This window comes from Mercenaria mercenaria, chromosome 10, assembly GCF_021730395.1.
Source record: "Mercenaria mercenaria strain notata chromosome 10, MADL_Memer_1, whole genome shotgun sequence".
NCBI lineage: Eukaryota > Metazoa > Mollusca > Bivalvia > Venerida > Veneridae > Mercenaria > Mercenaria mercenaria.
The window spans coordinates 10,391,057-10,409,173 of NC_069370.1; the positions used below are offsets into that span (position 1 = coordinate 10,391,057).

At 32.3% G+C, this 18,117-nt stretch overlaps 1 protein-coding gene and 1 long non-coding RNA gene across 3 annotated transcripts in view; one reads left to right on the plus strand and one right to left on the minus strand.

Annotated features, from left to right (window-relative positions):
• The first annotated feature begins 739 nt into the window (after positions 1 to 739).
• Positions 740 to 3,509, plus strand: LOC128546309 (uncharacterized). The gene is made up of 3 exons (XR_008365926.1): positions 740 to 836; positions 2,098 to 2,191; positions 2,706 to 3,509. It is a non-coding gene; the product is annotated as an uncharacterized LOC128546309 (long non-coding RNA).
• Positions 3,510 to 15,230: 11,721 nt separating this feature from the next.
• Positions 15,231 to 18,117, minus strand: part of LOC123560532 (IgGFc-binding protein-like) — a 29,509-nt gene continuing 26,622 nt past the window's right edge. The window contains exons 9-11 of one of the 2 annotated variants that reach the window (XM_053552264.1): positions 17,918 to 17,986; positions 16,399 to 16,522; positions 15,231 to 15,350 (exon numbers count right to left, since the gene is read on the minus strand). In XM_053552264.1, the coding sequence (XP_053408239.1) occupies positions 15,346 to 15,350; positions 16,399 to 16,522; positions 17,918 to 17,986 (198 nt within the window). In that variant the 3' untranslated portion in view covers positions 15,231 to 15,345. Of the gene's footprint in view, positions 15,351 to 16,398; positions 16,567 to 17,917; positions 17,987 to 18,117 lie in introns of those variants that run through there. The other variant, XM_053552265.1, reaches the window with a different exon arrangement.

Here is an 18,117-nt window from a genome sequence, read left to right on the forward strand (position 1 = left end):
AATAAAACAGTTTTGAAGTTTGTAAATTTACAATCTTGTCTAAGAATATAAAAAGTAGACAATATATTGGACCTCGTAAATGTTCGAACAAAATCTCATATATTTAGAAACACGGTTGCAATTCGTAAATTTACAAACAAGTTGAAAACAAATTATTAAAATATAAATCTGACACAGTTCGTAAACTTAAAGGGAATTCCTATAGTTTTTTATGCGCATCCTTCTTCGCAGTCGACACTATCTATGAAAAATTGAAATGAAGTCAACATTTGTTGAAACATGTGACAGACAATCTTAAATATGAAGAATCTTGAATAATATAACATTTTTAATATATTTTTATCAGTAATCAAACGTTGAAACTGGTTTATGTTGTACTGACATTTATCATGCCTGACATGTACCATGCAACTTGCCATTTGTGGCTGTGTTTTGACAGCGCATTTTAGTACAAAGGCAATATTGTTAATATATGTGACGCGCCATGACATTTTGGGTCCAAATTCGGCGTTACGTCATTTGAGAAAACATCGATTAAAGTTACGTCACAAAAAAAAATGATGGACGTTACCACGTGTTCGCGTCAATTGATGTATTTCTTGTTTTCAATAATACTCTACCTTGCCACAAGTAAAAAAAGAAGTGACATTTATAAACATTTCCGTGTTTTGCAATTCCGTTTCTTTAAAAAAACTAAATGATTGATAATTTATCGCCCTTTGAATCGACACGCCATTTGTAAACATCGAAGAACGCGGAGAAAATGAAACTACCAAAAACAATTATTTGATGATTTATTTCGATTGTATAAAGAATGACAGTTAGCGAATCTCAAGGTAAGTAAGTATTTAAGCGATATGTAGTGTTAAAAATATTATTTGAGTTCATATCGACAGTTTTGTTCGATATCTTTTCCAAAAATAGCCAGGATTTGACACTAATGACAGATTCGAGGTAGATTTAGCGCAGTTCACATTTTATTTACAAGTGTCAATATATTGTAGACTATATTTTATTTACTTAATCTGCCATGAATTCAACGTTTTTAAATCGGTTTTGACTCTTATTCAGTAGAATCTGTATGCAAGACAATTACAAGAAGTATTCAGTAGAATCAGTATGCAAGACAATTCAAAGAGCTATAAAAATAAATAAATCGGCAACTTGAAAGGCATATAGAGCAAATCTCGCCAACGTCCCGTGATAACTAAATGAAATCTCGTTTACCGGAAGTAACGCTTTCTCCGCGCGCCATTTTGTATTCGAAAGCAATCATTCATCGGTAAATTAATTATCACCGTATGACCACGCTTCTTTTGATGGCAAGAAACGTGTACTTTGTGTCTTAAGTTAAGACTATTTCACATTAAACTTACGTTGTTTTAGACGCTAACATGTATTTGAAATGTAGTTTTAAAGGTACAAATTGTAACTCCATGCACGCCGATGTTTGTTTTAACGAAGATAACGCCAATTCACGCTCTGAAACGAGATCACGCGAGATTACAGCCAGTTGCCATTCTGTGTATTTTATACTTCTTTGGACAATTGCATGAAGACCTTGTGACTCTGGTGCCAGACAAAATTACAACAGTCAGTCATAATGTTTAGTTACATATTAAAGTTAAATCCCTGATCATTTTATAAATATAGCCATGCCATGAAAGTGACTGATCAGGAATAGTTGAAACACATCTATTGTCAGCTTCAACCACTACTTTCTTACATGTAATGTCAATTCAGTCCATACATAAAACTTCTACAAGGCATAAATATTGTTTTTACTTGGAAAGAGAGTTTTTTCCAAAGCTTTTCATGTTAAATTTGCATACTGTTCACTTGGCCATTATTTCTGGATTCATCACCATTCTGTACTGTTCTTGGTAAGTGACTAAAAACCACTTAGTAAAATAAATAAACTTTAGATACATTTTGTTTTGAAAGCCTTGCCAGGAATTCAAACCTATTACTCTTTTTATAGAAGTCTTTGTGCTAAATATGTACTGAGCTAACTGCCCAGGGCATTTTTATCTCACATTTCAGCCTTTTTCAGTATTTATTCATTTTACAGATCAGCCACAATTATTCATTTTACAGATCAGCCACTGAGGATTGTTTGGCTTGATGCAATGACCTTAAACAGTGAAATGATTTTCCAGGAAGGTCTATACACAAGCTGGATTTTATGGGGGTTTGTAAATTTCTTCATACATTTTTACAGTAACTATACTGCTATTCTAAGAAAGATAAAGACATTAAAGTAGCATAAACATAAATGATCTATTTTATTCATAACGTTTTAAGAGAAATGATTTTGATTATAGACCCATTCAACAAATATGTGTAATATATTAAGAAGTGAATAAGTAATGACATACAATAATTGAATATATCATGTATGTATTTTTTCATATTTTCAAAATTATTTTTACAGTATTTGTGTTTACATTAAGTTTGATTGCATAAATTGTATGTCTAGTCTGTAGGAATCTTAGCTAGTTTATGTATTCTTGAAAAGCTACTTTTTCTGCATGAATACTGTAAGATTCTTGGATGAGTTTATACTTATCAAATCTGCTTTCAGACAGCTTTTAACAAAAAGACTCTCTTAAGCTTAAAAAGATGCCTTACAGTCTTATATTCTGTAACCTTATACTAATCTTATTAAAATGAAGTTCTAATGTTGATGAATTTTTGTTTTGCAGTGATGAAAGAACTATGAATATGTAAATGGGAATGAAACAGAAGGAATTAATATGTTCTATTGATCATCCAGCTGAAATCATGCCTGTGGAATAGAGTGCATTTCACAAATACTGATATGAGCAAATAACTCCATATTGCACAAATAATGTCATGTTTCCTGCCCTCATGACCTGAAAAAGTTAAAAATTCTAGTTCAAATTACAGATGTGTTTCAAGAAAAAGTAAAACTTAGTCAACTGTGAGAAATATTGGGTAAAAGTAGTGTTTTGATGTCATGACAGCTGTGAAGTTGTTTGAGAAGCACTATCCTAATTGTTCTAACAATACAGAATTTAACTTTTAAAATTTCCAAAACTGCATGCATGAAATAGTAAGACATGTCTGTTGAATGAATCCTAGTTGTTTCAAAACTACAACATGTGTGGCATTAAAGCACAACCTTTGGAGGAAACATTTTTACAATCAAAACTGCCTTGCCAGTGTGAGTGTAGGAAGGATTTTTCCAGAAATGGCAGAAAACTACCAATAAAGAAGAAAATATTTGTTACTGGCTGAATATAATATATTTTATTTCAAGAATTAATTATGTTAATCCATGGTTATAATTGTGTTAAAAGATATTTTTACATGACATGACCTTTGCAGAAGTAGATAATTTTTTGCAAAACATTGTGAGTTGCCATGGTAACACAAATTTGACTTAAATTTAGATTTGTTTGATTATGTAAACAGCATGTGTCTTGTTTATATTCTGCTAATCAGACTATGTTCTGCAAGAAAATATCTTTATGTGTAACCATCAACAAAACATGTCATAACACAAATCTGCCATAAAATGGCAGAGCTGTAATGCAGATAGACATATCAGGAAAATATGTAGTTCTGAAAGACAAGATATATTACATAAAATGATGTTTGTTTTTTATAAATGATCATAATTGACCATTTGTGGTGTAAAACAAATGTATACTGAACAGATGCTAAACGAATGTTCGGATTCTTTCTGGAAAATTTACAAAAACTACTATTTTAAGAAAATAGTGCATTGTTCCATGGTAACATTAATTTAACTTTTAAATTATTTTGGATATCATCATATGTAAACAACAACTTGCTTGTTTATATGTTATATATGTTAAGCTGTATTATGTTAGTGAATATATTTTCATATGTAATAATTGCATCAACAAAGCACTATGTTATTACACAAGCCTGCCTTAAAATGGCAATAGTTGTAACTGAGAGAGGTGTATCATTTTCGCGGAATGATGTCTACTCTCTTACTTTTAAATAAGAAAAAAGACAGCTTTTGATGTAAATATATGGAAAAACACTTCCAATATTCAATTTATTACAAAGAAATTGCCAAAAATGTTAGTATTTTTGTAAGAAAATACCACATTGTTGCCATGGTAATGTTAGTATTTTTGTAAGAAAATACCACATCGTTGCCATGGTAATGATTCACTGATCAGTATATCTAAGTCTTTTGAAATTTTAGCAAACTCACAGTTGATAATAACAGTGTAATAATTATATCTTCTTGCCTGATTTTCTTTCTTACTGTTTAATAGATAAGGTGTCTATAATAATAAGATAAATGTCCTAGTTTTTGGGATGTTGTCTAATTTGATATCAAATAAATTCTGTATCTTGTTCAAAAGAATGTCATAAAACAGTTGTCTGTAAACTGTTAGCACACTAGAAAAAGTTAATTGTGTATTTATTTCACATTCTATGTAATTTATTGCTAGATTCATCAAGAGACTGTTAGAAAAGAGGTTAAACAACAGTGTTGCTATAGAAACGATTTTTAGAACATAAATATTTTTATACTACATGAAAGAAAGAGACACAAAGAAATACATTCCATTAATAGCCACAAAACATTCCATTAATTGCATGTTGCTTTTGTTATTTTATCATGTATTTTATCTTGATATTATTTAAATATGGTGTCATTATTAAGATATACTGCCTCAATTTTGATACAGTTAGACAAAAACATGGTGTCCGAAAAGTGGTAATATCTCCATGACAACGACTGATTTTTATTGTCAAATTGAAGATTTTTACTCAGAACGGGTCAGTCTGTCAGATTAGCCCAAAACCCCATTTTTGACCAAAATTGCATTTGGACCCAAAATCTCATGCTCTGTCACATATTGTTAGACAATTTATTTTGTATTGATAAGACAATATCTCCTTTCAGATCATTTACTATTCAATTATGGAAAGGATTAAGAATTTTTTAAACTTTCTTTTTAACTTCTAGCAGATATAATTAATTCGGTCAGGTTCGCGCCATTTTTCGTCCTAAGCGTTGTTGTATTCAAGCGGTCTTAACTCACAATTTAGGCTGGTTTTTTGACCAATTTTTGGCAATTTTTATATTCATAGTACATTTATCTATATACAAGGAAAACAGGAAAAAAATTATGAAACAGTTTTTACAAAATTAAAAAGAAGATATATTTTTTATTACCGGTATTTTTCAGTGTAAAAAGCTCAAAAAAGCGAATATGAAACAAGATTTATTTTTCATTTGTACCCATTATTGCAATGATATTGTATTATAAATATGACTATGATACCAAATAAGTATATAATTTAGTTTTAGTTTAATCATATTTTATTGCTTTCCCATACAAATACAATACAAATTTACAAGACATGCATACAAAGAAAACGAACTAAATGTAAGAGTATTATAAATGCATGGATATACAGATTACATATAAATAGCAAAAGAGTTGGGCCACAAGTTTTAGCAACATTAGCGGAATGGCCCTTCCCAGATGTCATACTGCTTGTAACAAAATGAACATTATTTTCTTTGTATTTTCGTCGCATTTACATGAAATAAAAGAGCACATTTGTATTTTATAATGAAGTTCAAAAATGAAAAAGAGGAAGAAAACAATAATGAAAAATGCAATGAAGAAGTGATATTTTATTTAAGAAAATGGAGAAAAGGAGGGGAAAAAGAGACCCCGCGTTGATATTTCTCGCCCATAAGCTCATCGCAAACACCGAATATACACCTCAGACAGCCATTGTTGAAAATATCTTAATTTAAATCTAAAAACATATAAATCATTTTCGAACCTTCTTGTCCATTTGATAAAACAGTGAACATGTTGAAATAGCCCTTTATTGTCTTTGTCACTTAAATGGTTGACTCCAAAGAGTAGTTTATTTGCACTGAGAGGATGATATACACGAGTGTTTGTAAATAAGATACGCCTCTGATCAGAGTACAAAGGACACCTAAAAGTAATGTTCAGCGTTTTCTAACCAAAATCCGCAGTTACAATTAGAATTATCCCGCAGGTGATTGTAATGCAAATCAGCATTAAGATTGCTACAATTGTTTCTGATTCTAGCATGATGTATTTGAAGAAATCTGTCACCAAATAGAAAATAAGGCGGAACTTTTGGCGGTTGGAACATTTTCTTAAGTTTGTATTTGAACGCTGCCAATGTTTGAGAATTACGTGTGTCTATATCTAAATTGTTCCAAATTTTAATAGATGATGGTATTACTGATTTCGAATAAATTTTGAGACGTCGAGCAACTGTGGCATAATTGTAATTATTTCTTAAATTATATGTATTAGTATCGCGAACTGTTTCTGATACCCATCCAATTTCGCGAAGAAGTTTACCTGTCGAAACAGATCTTGTTAGACCGGTTACAATTCGCGCAGCGTCATACTGAATACGGTCAAGAATACTTTTCTCGTACAAAGTACAGCTATCCCATACTAAGGAGGCATATTCAATAACCGGTCTTATATACGATATATAAATTTGATTAAGTGTGCTTCTTTTTAATTTAAACTTAAGCATTCTCATTGTTCCAAGAATTTTTGAGGCAGACGATGCTATATGTGTTATGTGTTTATGCCATGTCCCATCGTCGCTAAATGTCACACCTAGATGCTTATGTAAGTGAACAAAATTCAGTTGTGTGTTTTGAAAATATCTATCAGGAGAATGGCGATTATGTTTGGATAGTGAAAAATACATTACTTCAGTCTTAGCAGCGTTGAACTGAACCAACCATTGCTTTGCCCAAATAGATATTGTTTCAAGATCACGGTTGATGGTACTTTCAAAATAATTTGTATCTCTAGAGCTTACAGCTAATGAACTATTGTCTGCAAACAAATGTGTGACATTTGTCAATGAATCAGCTATATCATTTACGTATATCAAAAATAATAGGGGCCCTAGCACTGAGCCTTGAGGCAGGTATACACTTTTTATCAGAATATGTGGAGCCGACAAAAACTTTTTGTTTCCTGTTCTTTAAATAATTTGAAAACCAATTTAAAACATTACCAGAAAATCCATATTGTTTAAGTTTGAAAATGAGACATTTATGCCATACTCTATCAAATGCTTTGCTGATGTCACAAAAAAACTATACATGTTGCTTCCCTATCATCAAATGCTTTGCAAATTTGATTATACATGTCAATGATCTTTAGCTCATTAAAAGGACATCGGACATTATGCTCGGGATTTTGCCCTAAGTTCAATGCTATTTCTTGACTTTAGTAGCTGATAGTTTTATAACACAGCTTCAAATACTGATAAATAAGTTATATTCCTATCAAACTGTCACAAAAAATAGTTTTATTTCATATTTGTTTTCTTGAAATTCGAACAGTTTGTAACTAAGGGTCATATTTTTGAAAAATTTGAAATGTGTATTTTTAGTTAAAATAAGCATTGGTATTTAAGGTATGTCCACTGTGAATTATTTTAACACAATAAATAGACTTATACCATGCAGATTATCAGTTTTATTGACATTTTTGAAAATAAACGAAACGGAAAAAATAAAAGTGGAACAAACCTTTTGGTCCCTAACTGTAACTCAGTTATTTCCACCCGAGTGCCCATGATAACACTGACGCATTGATCATAGCCTATTGTTTGTTTTCTATACATCTATTGCTATACTGTATTTATACACATGTACAATACTGACCGGGCATTATGTGGAGGATTATTGTTGAATACATGCAGTGGTGTAGCTGGCCATACATTGGCGTAGTTGGCCTTTTTCAGTTGAAACGGAGGGATGCAGGAGACTGCCTATTCCACTGTGGGTTCAGGGATGCCTTACTTTTAGCATTTTATATCAGTGGCACAGGACTTCACTAGCTAGTATCAACATTTATATAGATATTCTTTGGGTGTCTGTGTTAGTTCATTGAGGTCCTTACTAGTATTTCGGTTGGCTTCAGAATAAGTTTCAGACGTGTGAGCGAATTGATGTTAATTCTGGGGGTGTCAGTGTTAGTTCTGGGTGAGTCAGTATTAGTTCTATGGGTCTCAGTGTAAGTTTTGGAAGCAACTGGGTTAGTTAATGAGATTGTGTCTGGTAGAGTTCTGTTAGGGTATAGGATGCTGGATCGAATAAAAGCAAATGTTGCTCTTAAAATGCATTATAGGTTCACTTCAACTGTGTCCTACAAAAGGAAAAAAATTGCACCTAAAGGGCACTATTCCCATAGAAGTGTGTCTGTATTTCTTTGTCATGTTTACGTTGAAGACACATATGTAATATGTCGAAACCACTTGCTTGGTTCTTGACTTACGACAGATGCAGTTGTCTCAATCCTGATGACACTCAATCGACGGACTTAGACTGTCAAGAGGTAACAGATCTGATTGACAAATTCATAAGGTATACTTATAACGCTCTGTTTGCTTTCTAGCTTGACTTTCTATGTCCGCTATTTATTTAGTTTAGTGTTTTCTGTGCTTGAAATATTTACAAAAATGAATAAAGCTGTAGATATATAAGGTTTAGGAAACACATGCAATAAGTGTCAAATATTTATGTAAAAATTTATTTGCTGACACCCTGTACGTAGTTTTTTTCAATTTTAAACACTTTCCCACCTGTGACCAAGTGCCATTTTTTGCAGCATACGTATATAATAATTATTTACAAAGGCATGTTAACTATTTTGTTGCGTCACTGGGGGGAAAGATGTTTAAAATGTAAAAATGATTTATGTTCATATTTTAATAGAAAAGAGAATGAGAAATGTCTACAAAGTCGTCTTTTTTGTTCATAAACTTGTAAAATGAAGTCGCATTTATCAAGAAATGGTCTTCAACTATCGTAACTATGCAATTTCAGAAGTCTATCCCTTTGTCACTTTTTCCTTAATCGGATAGGCAATCTGAATAGGAAAATGTCCGAGGTCCTTTGCGCGTTTGTAGTTCCATACTCTTCGTTTAAACGCAGTTGTAGATGGGTAAAAAGTTTGATAAACGAAAATGTTCCAAAATGATCGCTTATGGTTTTGTCAGTTTCAAAAATCCCTGAATGTAAGCTATGTATATTGTTAGTTAAAGCAATCGGGTCTAACAATGTTCGAGAATAAGTACTAATACGTGTAGGTTCGTTTATAACATTCGTCATATTATTCAACATCAGGATATCTCTGAATTTGTGATTATTTGAATTTAGCTGATCCTCATTGATATCACTCACAAAAACTATGTTACTGGAAAGTTCAAGAGCCTTCTCTATGCATAAATTAATTCTTTCCCATACTTCTATCGCCGCCTGCGGTGGACGATACAAATTACAAATTAAAAATGATTTGAAATCAGACATTTAACTTCTATCCAAATAGATTCTGGTAAAATGTTTTCCAAATTAAATATCCTTTTAGATACAAAGTTGTTAGACACATATACTAACAGCCCTCCTGAATGGGAGGAATTATCCTTTCTGAATATAGATTCAAATCCGTCTAATGTAATCATATCACTCGTAATGTCAGCAGATAGTTTAGTTTCAGTGAAACATAATACATCGAAGTCCAGAAAATTGTTTTTCATGTATTCAAATTTGTTTCTAATGCTACGTATATATTGATGGAAAATTGACAAAGCCGAGTTCTCAGGACCCGGATTCATTTCAAAATCTCAAGACAATACTAATAAAAACCTTAAAACTATCAGGTTATGGTCTGTGGGCCAGTTTCTGTAAGTCCTCTAGTTTTTCGATTTCGTAACCCAGAAATTAGGCAAAGGTTCATCCACTTCAGCCATTAATACATTCATTCTGTGATTGTTTAAAGACCGGATGTCGCTTTCTGCCGTATGTCAAACAAAAATTATACTCATTTTAGTTAACCTTGTGTATGAAAAATGCGGAATTCTCTCTCTTTAAAAGTATTATTGGCTACACACATATTTTAGTAGATTGTTACAATACTGACTTTCAGATATTAGCGTTTTGCTTATGTAACTGTTCTAAATCAATTAAAGGCGCACTGTAACCATTTATTCCAAATTTTGACGATTTCTACCGAAATTTAGGGGTTAAAATACCCCACCCACCCGAGCTACATTTTCACCATTTTTGATAAGTCATAGAATTATCAAAATTTCTTTATTTTTTAATAAGACATCATCAAATAATTGTATTAAGATTCACAATTTTATATTTTTTCATGAGAAATTATAATACTCTGCAATCAGTTTAGGTTATAGACAACGAGCATACAAATGTAAAACATACAAATCACATGCTGTTTCTTAATTAACCGAGCCTTTAAGTGTTTCATTCAGAAAGGTTTGGGTTATCAATAGTTTTATTTCTATTTTATATGTCAAAGTAAGCTTACTTGTATAATTTTTACTTTTAGTTGATAAAGATACTTTAAAATGAAACATACGTAACAGGCGCCACTCAAATTTTCCGCCTTGAAGAATTAGCAACATTGAGAACATTCAAACAATTGCATTTGTATGCTTTTAATTTGAATAAACCATGTTTACTGAACATACACGCATGACCGTTTATATTTTTTGGACTTAACTCTGTTACTATTCTCAATTATAGAATGTGGACAAACTACAGTAAAAATGATTCATCTTTCAGTATCACTGTAAAGATAACATAGATTAGCAATTCTTATGGCTTCTGCTTCAAACATAGATAGCATAATAGATAATAGCATTAGACTTGGTTACAGTATGTGCCTAGTCTGAATATGAGACTTTCATTCAAAAGAAAATACAGAACATGACGGTATTGAAGAATCAAATATACGTTACCTAGGTTTTAAAGGTTATCTATTAGATTTCATATTTCGTATATTAATATTCAGGCTAATGCATAAATCATGCTTATTGGCATTGCAAAGCACCTACTCAGTCAGTTTTTACAGAAATACAAAGATAAAATGAAACATACATTATGAAACATACGTTACCAAGATTACACAGAACATTAAGTAACATTAAATCTAGAATAGTTTTTGGGTTTCGATGGACGGTGGTGTTTCGAGACAGAGGTTTTTTTTTTTTATTTTCCATGCGTTGTTTTTATATTTATGGAAGATAAGATTGTATTCATTACTGAAATTATCGGTTTATATGTATTTTGTGTTCAAAGTTGCTGATGTAATTCATGATGTAAATAAACACTGCACATTTAGAACTTATAGAACATCATACATATACAGTACAACATGAGTAGAGAAACAAATGTCACTTTTAGTAAAACATATTTCTTCAAATAGTTCTGTTTCTTTGACCATAGTGATTTTTAAATAACACTTGTACTGTGCGACGGAATTGCTGAACTACACAATCATGTTACATTTCGTTAACGAAAATGAGATGAGATGAGAATTCTTGTTCATATTTTGGTTGTGGTATCATTGTTGTTAATTCTGAGTTCTTACTAGATTTCAATATTCTACTTTTAAAACTATTAACAAATACAAACAAACTAGTTCATTCAAAAGATGGTGTATTTCAACTGTTACATATAGATTACCTCGGTATGGATCTGTGTTTAAAACATAATGTTACTAGACAGTAACTACTTTTATCAAAATTCGGTAACGTATGTTTCAGAACTATACAAGAGGATGCATTCTAACATAAATGTACACCATATGACAAAATTATACTCTAAAATTTGATGTGAGAGATTGCTAGAAGTCATTTTTTTTGGTATCAGTATCAGAATAAGTTCACCATACATGCATAGATGCATATGTACACACTTACAGAGTCTGCACCATTTGTTTGGAACACGCCAGTGGTGCATTGATATCTATATGACATATTTGTAAAAACTCTTTTTAGTTAAGTGTTTTATTCCGTAGATGTATCATTAAGCTACATCCTAAAATGGACTGAAACCTACGTTACTTTAAATATTAATTACAAAAACACCAATTAGTATTACTCATACAACCAAACAACAAACAGATATGATGCACGGCCTCTTGATTCCAGGACTTGCTCAATTTATAGCTGTTCATAATGTGAAGTAAATGCATGACTATAGATGTATTCATATTAGTTTGGCACTATTTCAGAGGCATACGCATTGAAAGGTTTTTGTTGAAGGATATTGAAGGAATTTGGCATTTTGATATATCTGAAAAAATCTATTTCAAACAAAACAGATAAAACATTCAAGCACCATCAAAAGGTATATCAATATATATATATATATATTTCATAGATTGCTTTGATATAAGTTTAGAATTGTATATGCTTATTTCCTTTTGTGTAATCAGGTAAGGTTTTGTCCTTTAAATATTTAGCTGAATTGTAACAGAAAAAAATACAATTTGTGTTTACACATATACTTTATAAATTCTTTCAAATGTTAAAAAAAACATAACTGTTTGACTGTTCAATGATCCTTTTCACTTGACTTTTAAAAGAAAGTGACAATTTCATTATATGTTCGATTCTCCACTTCTCGTTATTTTACTAGAATACACTGTATATAATGTAACATCTATCAGGCAGCCATTCTGATACAAATTAATATTACATTGTAGCTACATTCAAAATCCTTTGAATGAAAATTCAGTGTAACATGTTCAGTTTTAAAGCAGCATTTAAATTATATTATTGTAACGTCTTTTACGGTATGCATTTTGAAAGTGGTGCCATCGTGATAATAAGAGAAATAGCTCATATTGGTAACGTAGTTTTCAATCAAAATTATTTTGACAAAATCATATGACTTCTATAACAGCAATTCTTACTTAGATCTTATCCATATGTATGTTTGCAAACTTATTTCTGGCGGCCAGCTTTGAAATGACAGTACCGTATATTTATTAGAATTATCTGAATAACCAGACTTCAATACCTTGAAAGCTTATTTGATTTGTTTTAATGTTTTTAATACTGAATATTTGAACAAAAGTAGCTCATCAATATTTGTACTTGTAACCGATTTCATGTGGGCATTTTGTGAGCGGTAAAACCCTCTGTAACATGTTTAAATCAATATCAGGTGATTTCTGTAATAGCTTTGACTTTTGAAGAGCTATACCTCTTTCATATGTACATGGTTGATCGAATTTAAGGCAATTATTTGGCAATTTGGAAAGTCTTAATGTTAATAATCTGTGTAACTAAATAACCTATTTTATTGGTAGTTTAACAAACCTAAAGGTTGGATGATTTGATTACTACGTACATAATGACTACTAAAAATACCTAAGCTAGCATTGAAGAGAATTAAAGTCATCAAAATATGAAAATTTTGGTGGCATTAACTCATATGTATAATAATTTCGGATTAATTTGATATAGCTGTCATCTTGAATAAAGACTTATATTGTTGGATCTGCTTCCCTTTTGATGTTCCCCATTGAGAACTTCCTTGAAAATGTTGCGGTCGTATCAACTTTTGCAATACTTCCATCATTTCTGGAGGTTTGGCCAACTGGCATGAAGGTGCAAAGGTATCTAATTATTTGGTTAATTAATTATTCATTTTGTTTTCTTTATTGTACACATGAGGGTTCTGTTCCTTTATAAAGGATTAGAAGTTCTTAAGATTTCCCGCATAAGTATATGTACTAATGTGGTGGGTGGGGTACATCAACCCCTACTTTTTACATTTTATTCGGTATATAGTACATAGCGTAGCATTATTCGACAACCAAAGTAAATTATTGATTATTTCAGGCATTAAAAGATAAAATTTATTATAAGAAATGTCACATAAATTTCTTTTCCATCATCCAAATCAGAGTTTTCCCTATGCAATGCCAAATTGTACTCATTAGACACCAACGTTTTTAAAATCGTCATTAAATTTTACTGACATGTTGCTCAGACCGACATCCACCCTTAAAAGTGTCCTGAATGATAGTATAACTTCATGGTATAGCTCAACCTTTGCCTAATTTCTGGGTTACGACTTTCAAATTTTTTGGCCTTGGCCCACGGACCATTATAGGAACCTATCAGCCCAAAAGGGTAAACGTTAGTTATCTCCTCTTGAACACCAGTGTTACATACTAATAGCAAAATAGTAAATATAAAATATATATTAAGACTACTATGTTGTAGCATCGCTATACTTCTGTCCAATAACCATAACACGTGTAGTGTAATTTTGATCATCCATACTATAAAAAATGTAAAGAAATTATAATTAAAAATAGCATGCTTCTGAAATGGCTGGCTGTTATTAAACAGTCCAATGGCCGATCGGCAAGCCACTAAATCATTCACCTAAACGGATACAGTACAACTGTTTTATGTAATGTGACCGACCATTGGACCGTGAAATGAATACTGCCGGGCTCGGATAAGGCAAAGAGCAGACGAAACACCAATGACAAAGGGCTACTTTCAAAACAAATTCTGAGAGTGAAATATATAATAGAAACATTAAGAAGAAACATACTGTCATGAGATGAAGCCAAAAGCTAAAAAGATGAAACTAATACGGAAAGATTGAGACAAACCCCAACCTAATTTCATCAATGTCTTCGTCGTCATTTTAATAGCAACAATTGAAGCAAGTATATTATCAACAGATAAACTGAAAGCAAGTGTCACAAATGACATTGCAGCACCACTTCCGAATTGTGAAAGATTGAACCAAATGTTGCCAGACAATGTTGCCGCAGACGACCCCTATGAGACCAAGGTAATCCCTGTTCTTCGCAGAGAGGCATATCGTAGACAGAGCGAGAAGTATTCATCCATTAGTTTTTTTACACGTATTATGTTAAAATAACGTTAGCGCATGTTCATTTCGTGTTATAGTCTTCAAAATCCCTCGGGATACGTTGGTACCCTTGCCCTACCGGATTCTGCAGATGACATAACAAGAAAAAACATGCGTTATCGCAACAAAAATGATGAAGTTATGGAGATATCTTGGTTTGTATAAATACAGATACTACACTGCTACAGAGCTTCTAATATGATAAATTGGGAACCGTACATTATCGTGTGTTTCGCACTTTTCATTCCAAGACACTCCTGAATGGCGGGCTACAGCTTAAATTGTCTTTTTTTCCTGCTGGTAATATCCAGTGTTGTGAGCAGCATTTTCCACATAGTCAGGGCAAGGAATTATCTGCATCCCACTTCTACTGGGAACAGTCACACACTTTAGAATAGCAATATAGTGTACATAGGTCAATGACTCTACGATCCTAATGAAGGTCAAAAATGACTTTCTTAGCCTAAATTTATAGATTATAGCGGGACGTTTAGCCCTAAGAATACATCGGTGAAAAATAAACAAGAAAATGCCTTCACCATTTTTATTTAAGAAGTACTGTACATCTTAAGTGGGATTCGATCGCCATTTTAACCTGAAATGTAAAAGATAAATTGATTACCGGTAATACATTACAAAATTAATTATTCTTTAACTATATGCATCAGTTTCTCTGTCTCTTTGTTCTACATGCATTTCGCAAAGATGCCATTCATCAGGAGTAGAACAATAATTGCATTTAAAAGAAGCTTTGTTCATTGACGACGTTATTTTGAAAATATTCAGTAAGTCCTAACTGTCCTAGTAGAAAGTCATATAACGAACTTAAGTGTTTGCTCAAGTATATTTCTTATTTCTATACTTCATTTTCTGTAAAATTCAGAACTGATGTGTTTTGATCTATGAAATAGTCATATACTGTTCTATAAAAGATGACGCTTAAAGGGAAAAAACAAGCATTTGAAATAACAGACTTAGCTAAGTAATTACTTAAGATTTTTCGTGAAATTGGGGCCAGCTAAACTTTAATAATTAGCCTAAAGAGACTTTCTAAACAAAAGGTGATGTATATGTACGAATATGGATTACAGTAAAATGTCATTGAAATAAATCAGACTACATCTACAGATCTTTCAGTCGATTATGTTGAACAGTAGCATCATAAACGAGCCGTTGACTAGCTCTTCTAAATATGAGCCGCACCATGAGAAAACCAACATAGTGCATTTGCGACCAGCATGGATCCTGACCAGCCTGTACATCCGCGCAGTCTGGTCAGGATCCATGCTGGTCGCTTTCAAAGCTGCAATTACAGAAAACGTTAGCGAACAGCATGGGTCCTGACCAGACTGCGCGGATGTGCAGGCTGGTCTGGATCCATGCTGGTCGCAAATGCACTATGTTGGTTTTCTCATGGTGCGGCTCATAATAGCACCGGCTTTCGCAACCTTAGTACCATTGCATATAACAATGTTGACTTAATAGTCAAATCATAAAAGCTGATACTTAATGATTTCTTTCAGAAAAACAGATATGGAAATAAGGTTAGTAGTTTTGCCTTATCTTACAATCACATCTCGGTATGTTAATATGATCGGCATTTGATTGGGTGTAGACTGGGGTTAAATGAAATGCTAATATACCTATGATATCTGGAGTATGCTGACCAGTGCAGTTCATGTTACAGAAATCTGAGTGACAGCAGCGTGAACATACTGGCACGTGACGAGTGTCTAGTGCATGTACCTCTCTCTTAGACGAGCACACCTGTAGCAAACATTTTAATTCGTCATGTATAATCATAGTCTAAACTGAAAACGAAGGTAACGAAAGACGTTTTCACACTGGTGTCTCTGTCTTATTCAAATCGGAAGCTTAACATATACATACAACAATATACATACGTCTATGACAAATCAATCGCATACGAACAAATAAATAATTACTTCCAACATTATCAAGTTGCTTAATTTGACCGCTACGCAGTTGAAAGATGATGAGTAAACAGTTATTGTTTTGTAAGATATTCTTTATAATAGATGTATTTATACAAAAAGATGACACGTCGTCTTTGAGGCATACAGACACTAAATAGCCTGAGCACCTATGAAAAAATGGTAGTCGCATAATGGCGGATTCAAATAGTTCTCAGTTTTTTTTGCTGTAAGAAGGATTTTCCTTGAAATCATTGCTATATATTGGTTGAAATCATATTGCATGCCTATACTTGACATACTGGTAGCATTTGCATGTTGAAAAAAGACTCCAAACTGATTTACCATGTGAAATTTATTCATACACCCCTACCCTAAATTGTGATTGTCATTTCAGTGTAAAAATTACGGTGTGTCCGTTTGACCAGAAATATTTTTCTTGCATCAAACATGACCCCTACTTTTCTTTGGATAGTTTTACAGTATTAATGTTGATCTACAAGAAAATGTAATCTAAAGAAATTTAAAATGGGTCTAGGTGTGTATTGCAGCATTGTGAAAACTTGTCATTTTATATAGAATATATAGTGGTGGCTATTTAGTGTGTTATAACCTTGATTGCTCGGTTATTATACACTCAGTTCCAAAAGAAAGTGTGCACTTAGTTTTCTGTTATTTTTTCTCGGTTATTTTCATGAAAACTTATAATGTTTGGTACCAAAATTTAAATCAGTTCGTAAACACATTGGTGTGCATTTTAGATTTTGAGTTATACCTGAGAGTTAGTGTATGAAAAAATGAAACAAAAACGTCGGGGAATTTGTTGAAATATTTAAACTTAAAAAGTGCACACTTTGTTTTGGAACTGAGTATATGTGTATACATATTTGAAAAAAGGGCAATGGTGATTTGGTTCATAATGCCAGGTACATTATTTACAAGTGGACAGACCAAGTAGTGAAAGTAGGGAATTATAGTCATATCGACTTGTCTAGCTATTTTGATGGTGGATGAAGACATCAGGTGCCTGTCCGGTCATTGTTTCAGGCATGGGCCGACACCTTGGAAGGACTAGCGACATTCCGTAAAGCGGCTTGTTGGCTTCCTCACAACAAACAAAGATGTAACAGATTCTGACTTGTGCTAAGGTTGTTGTATGTTGAAAAGCTGCGATATTATTAATAGCAATATAAATCGCATGTACGGTTAATGGAATACATTTACTCACTTGGTTGTTTGCACAGCCGAGGATGTAATGATGCTCACTGCCCCATTCATACTTCTCTATTTTACAAACCTGTAACACAATTTATTTCAATATTTCTTACATGAAGTCTCAAAAAATTTAAACTTGTAATTCTTCTTTGCTAGATATAATCAATTATCATTTACTGCCATCACATTTCAATAACATAACATCTATTTCAG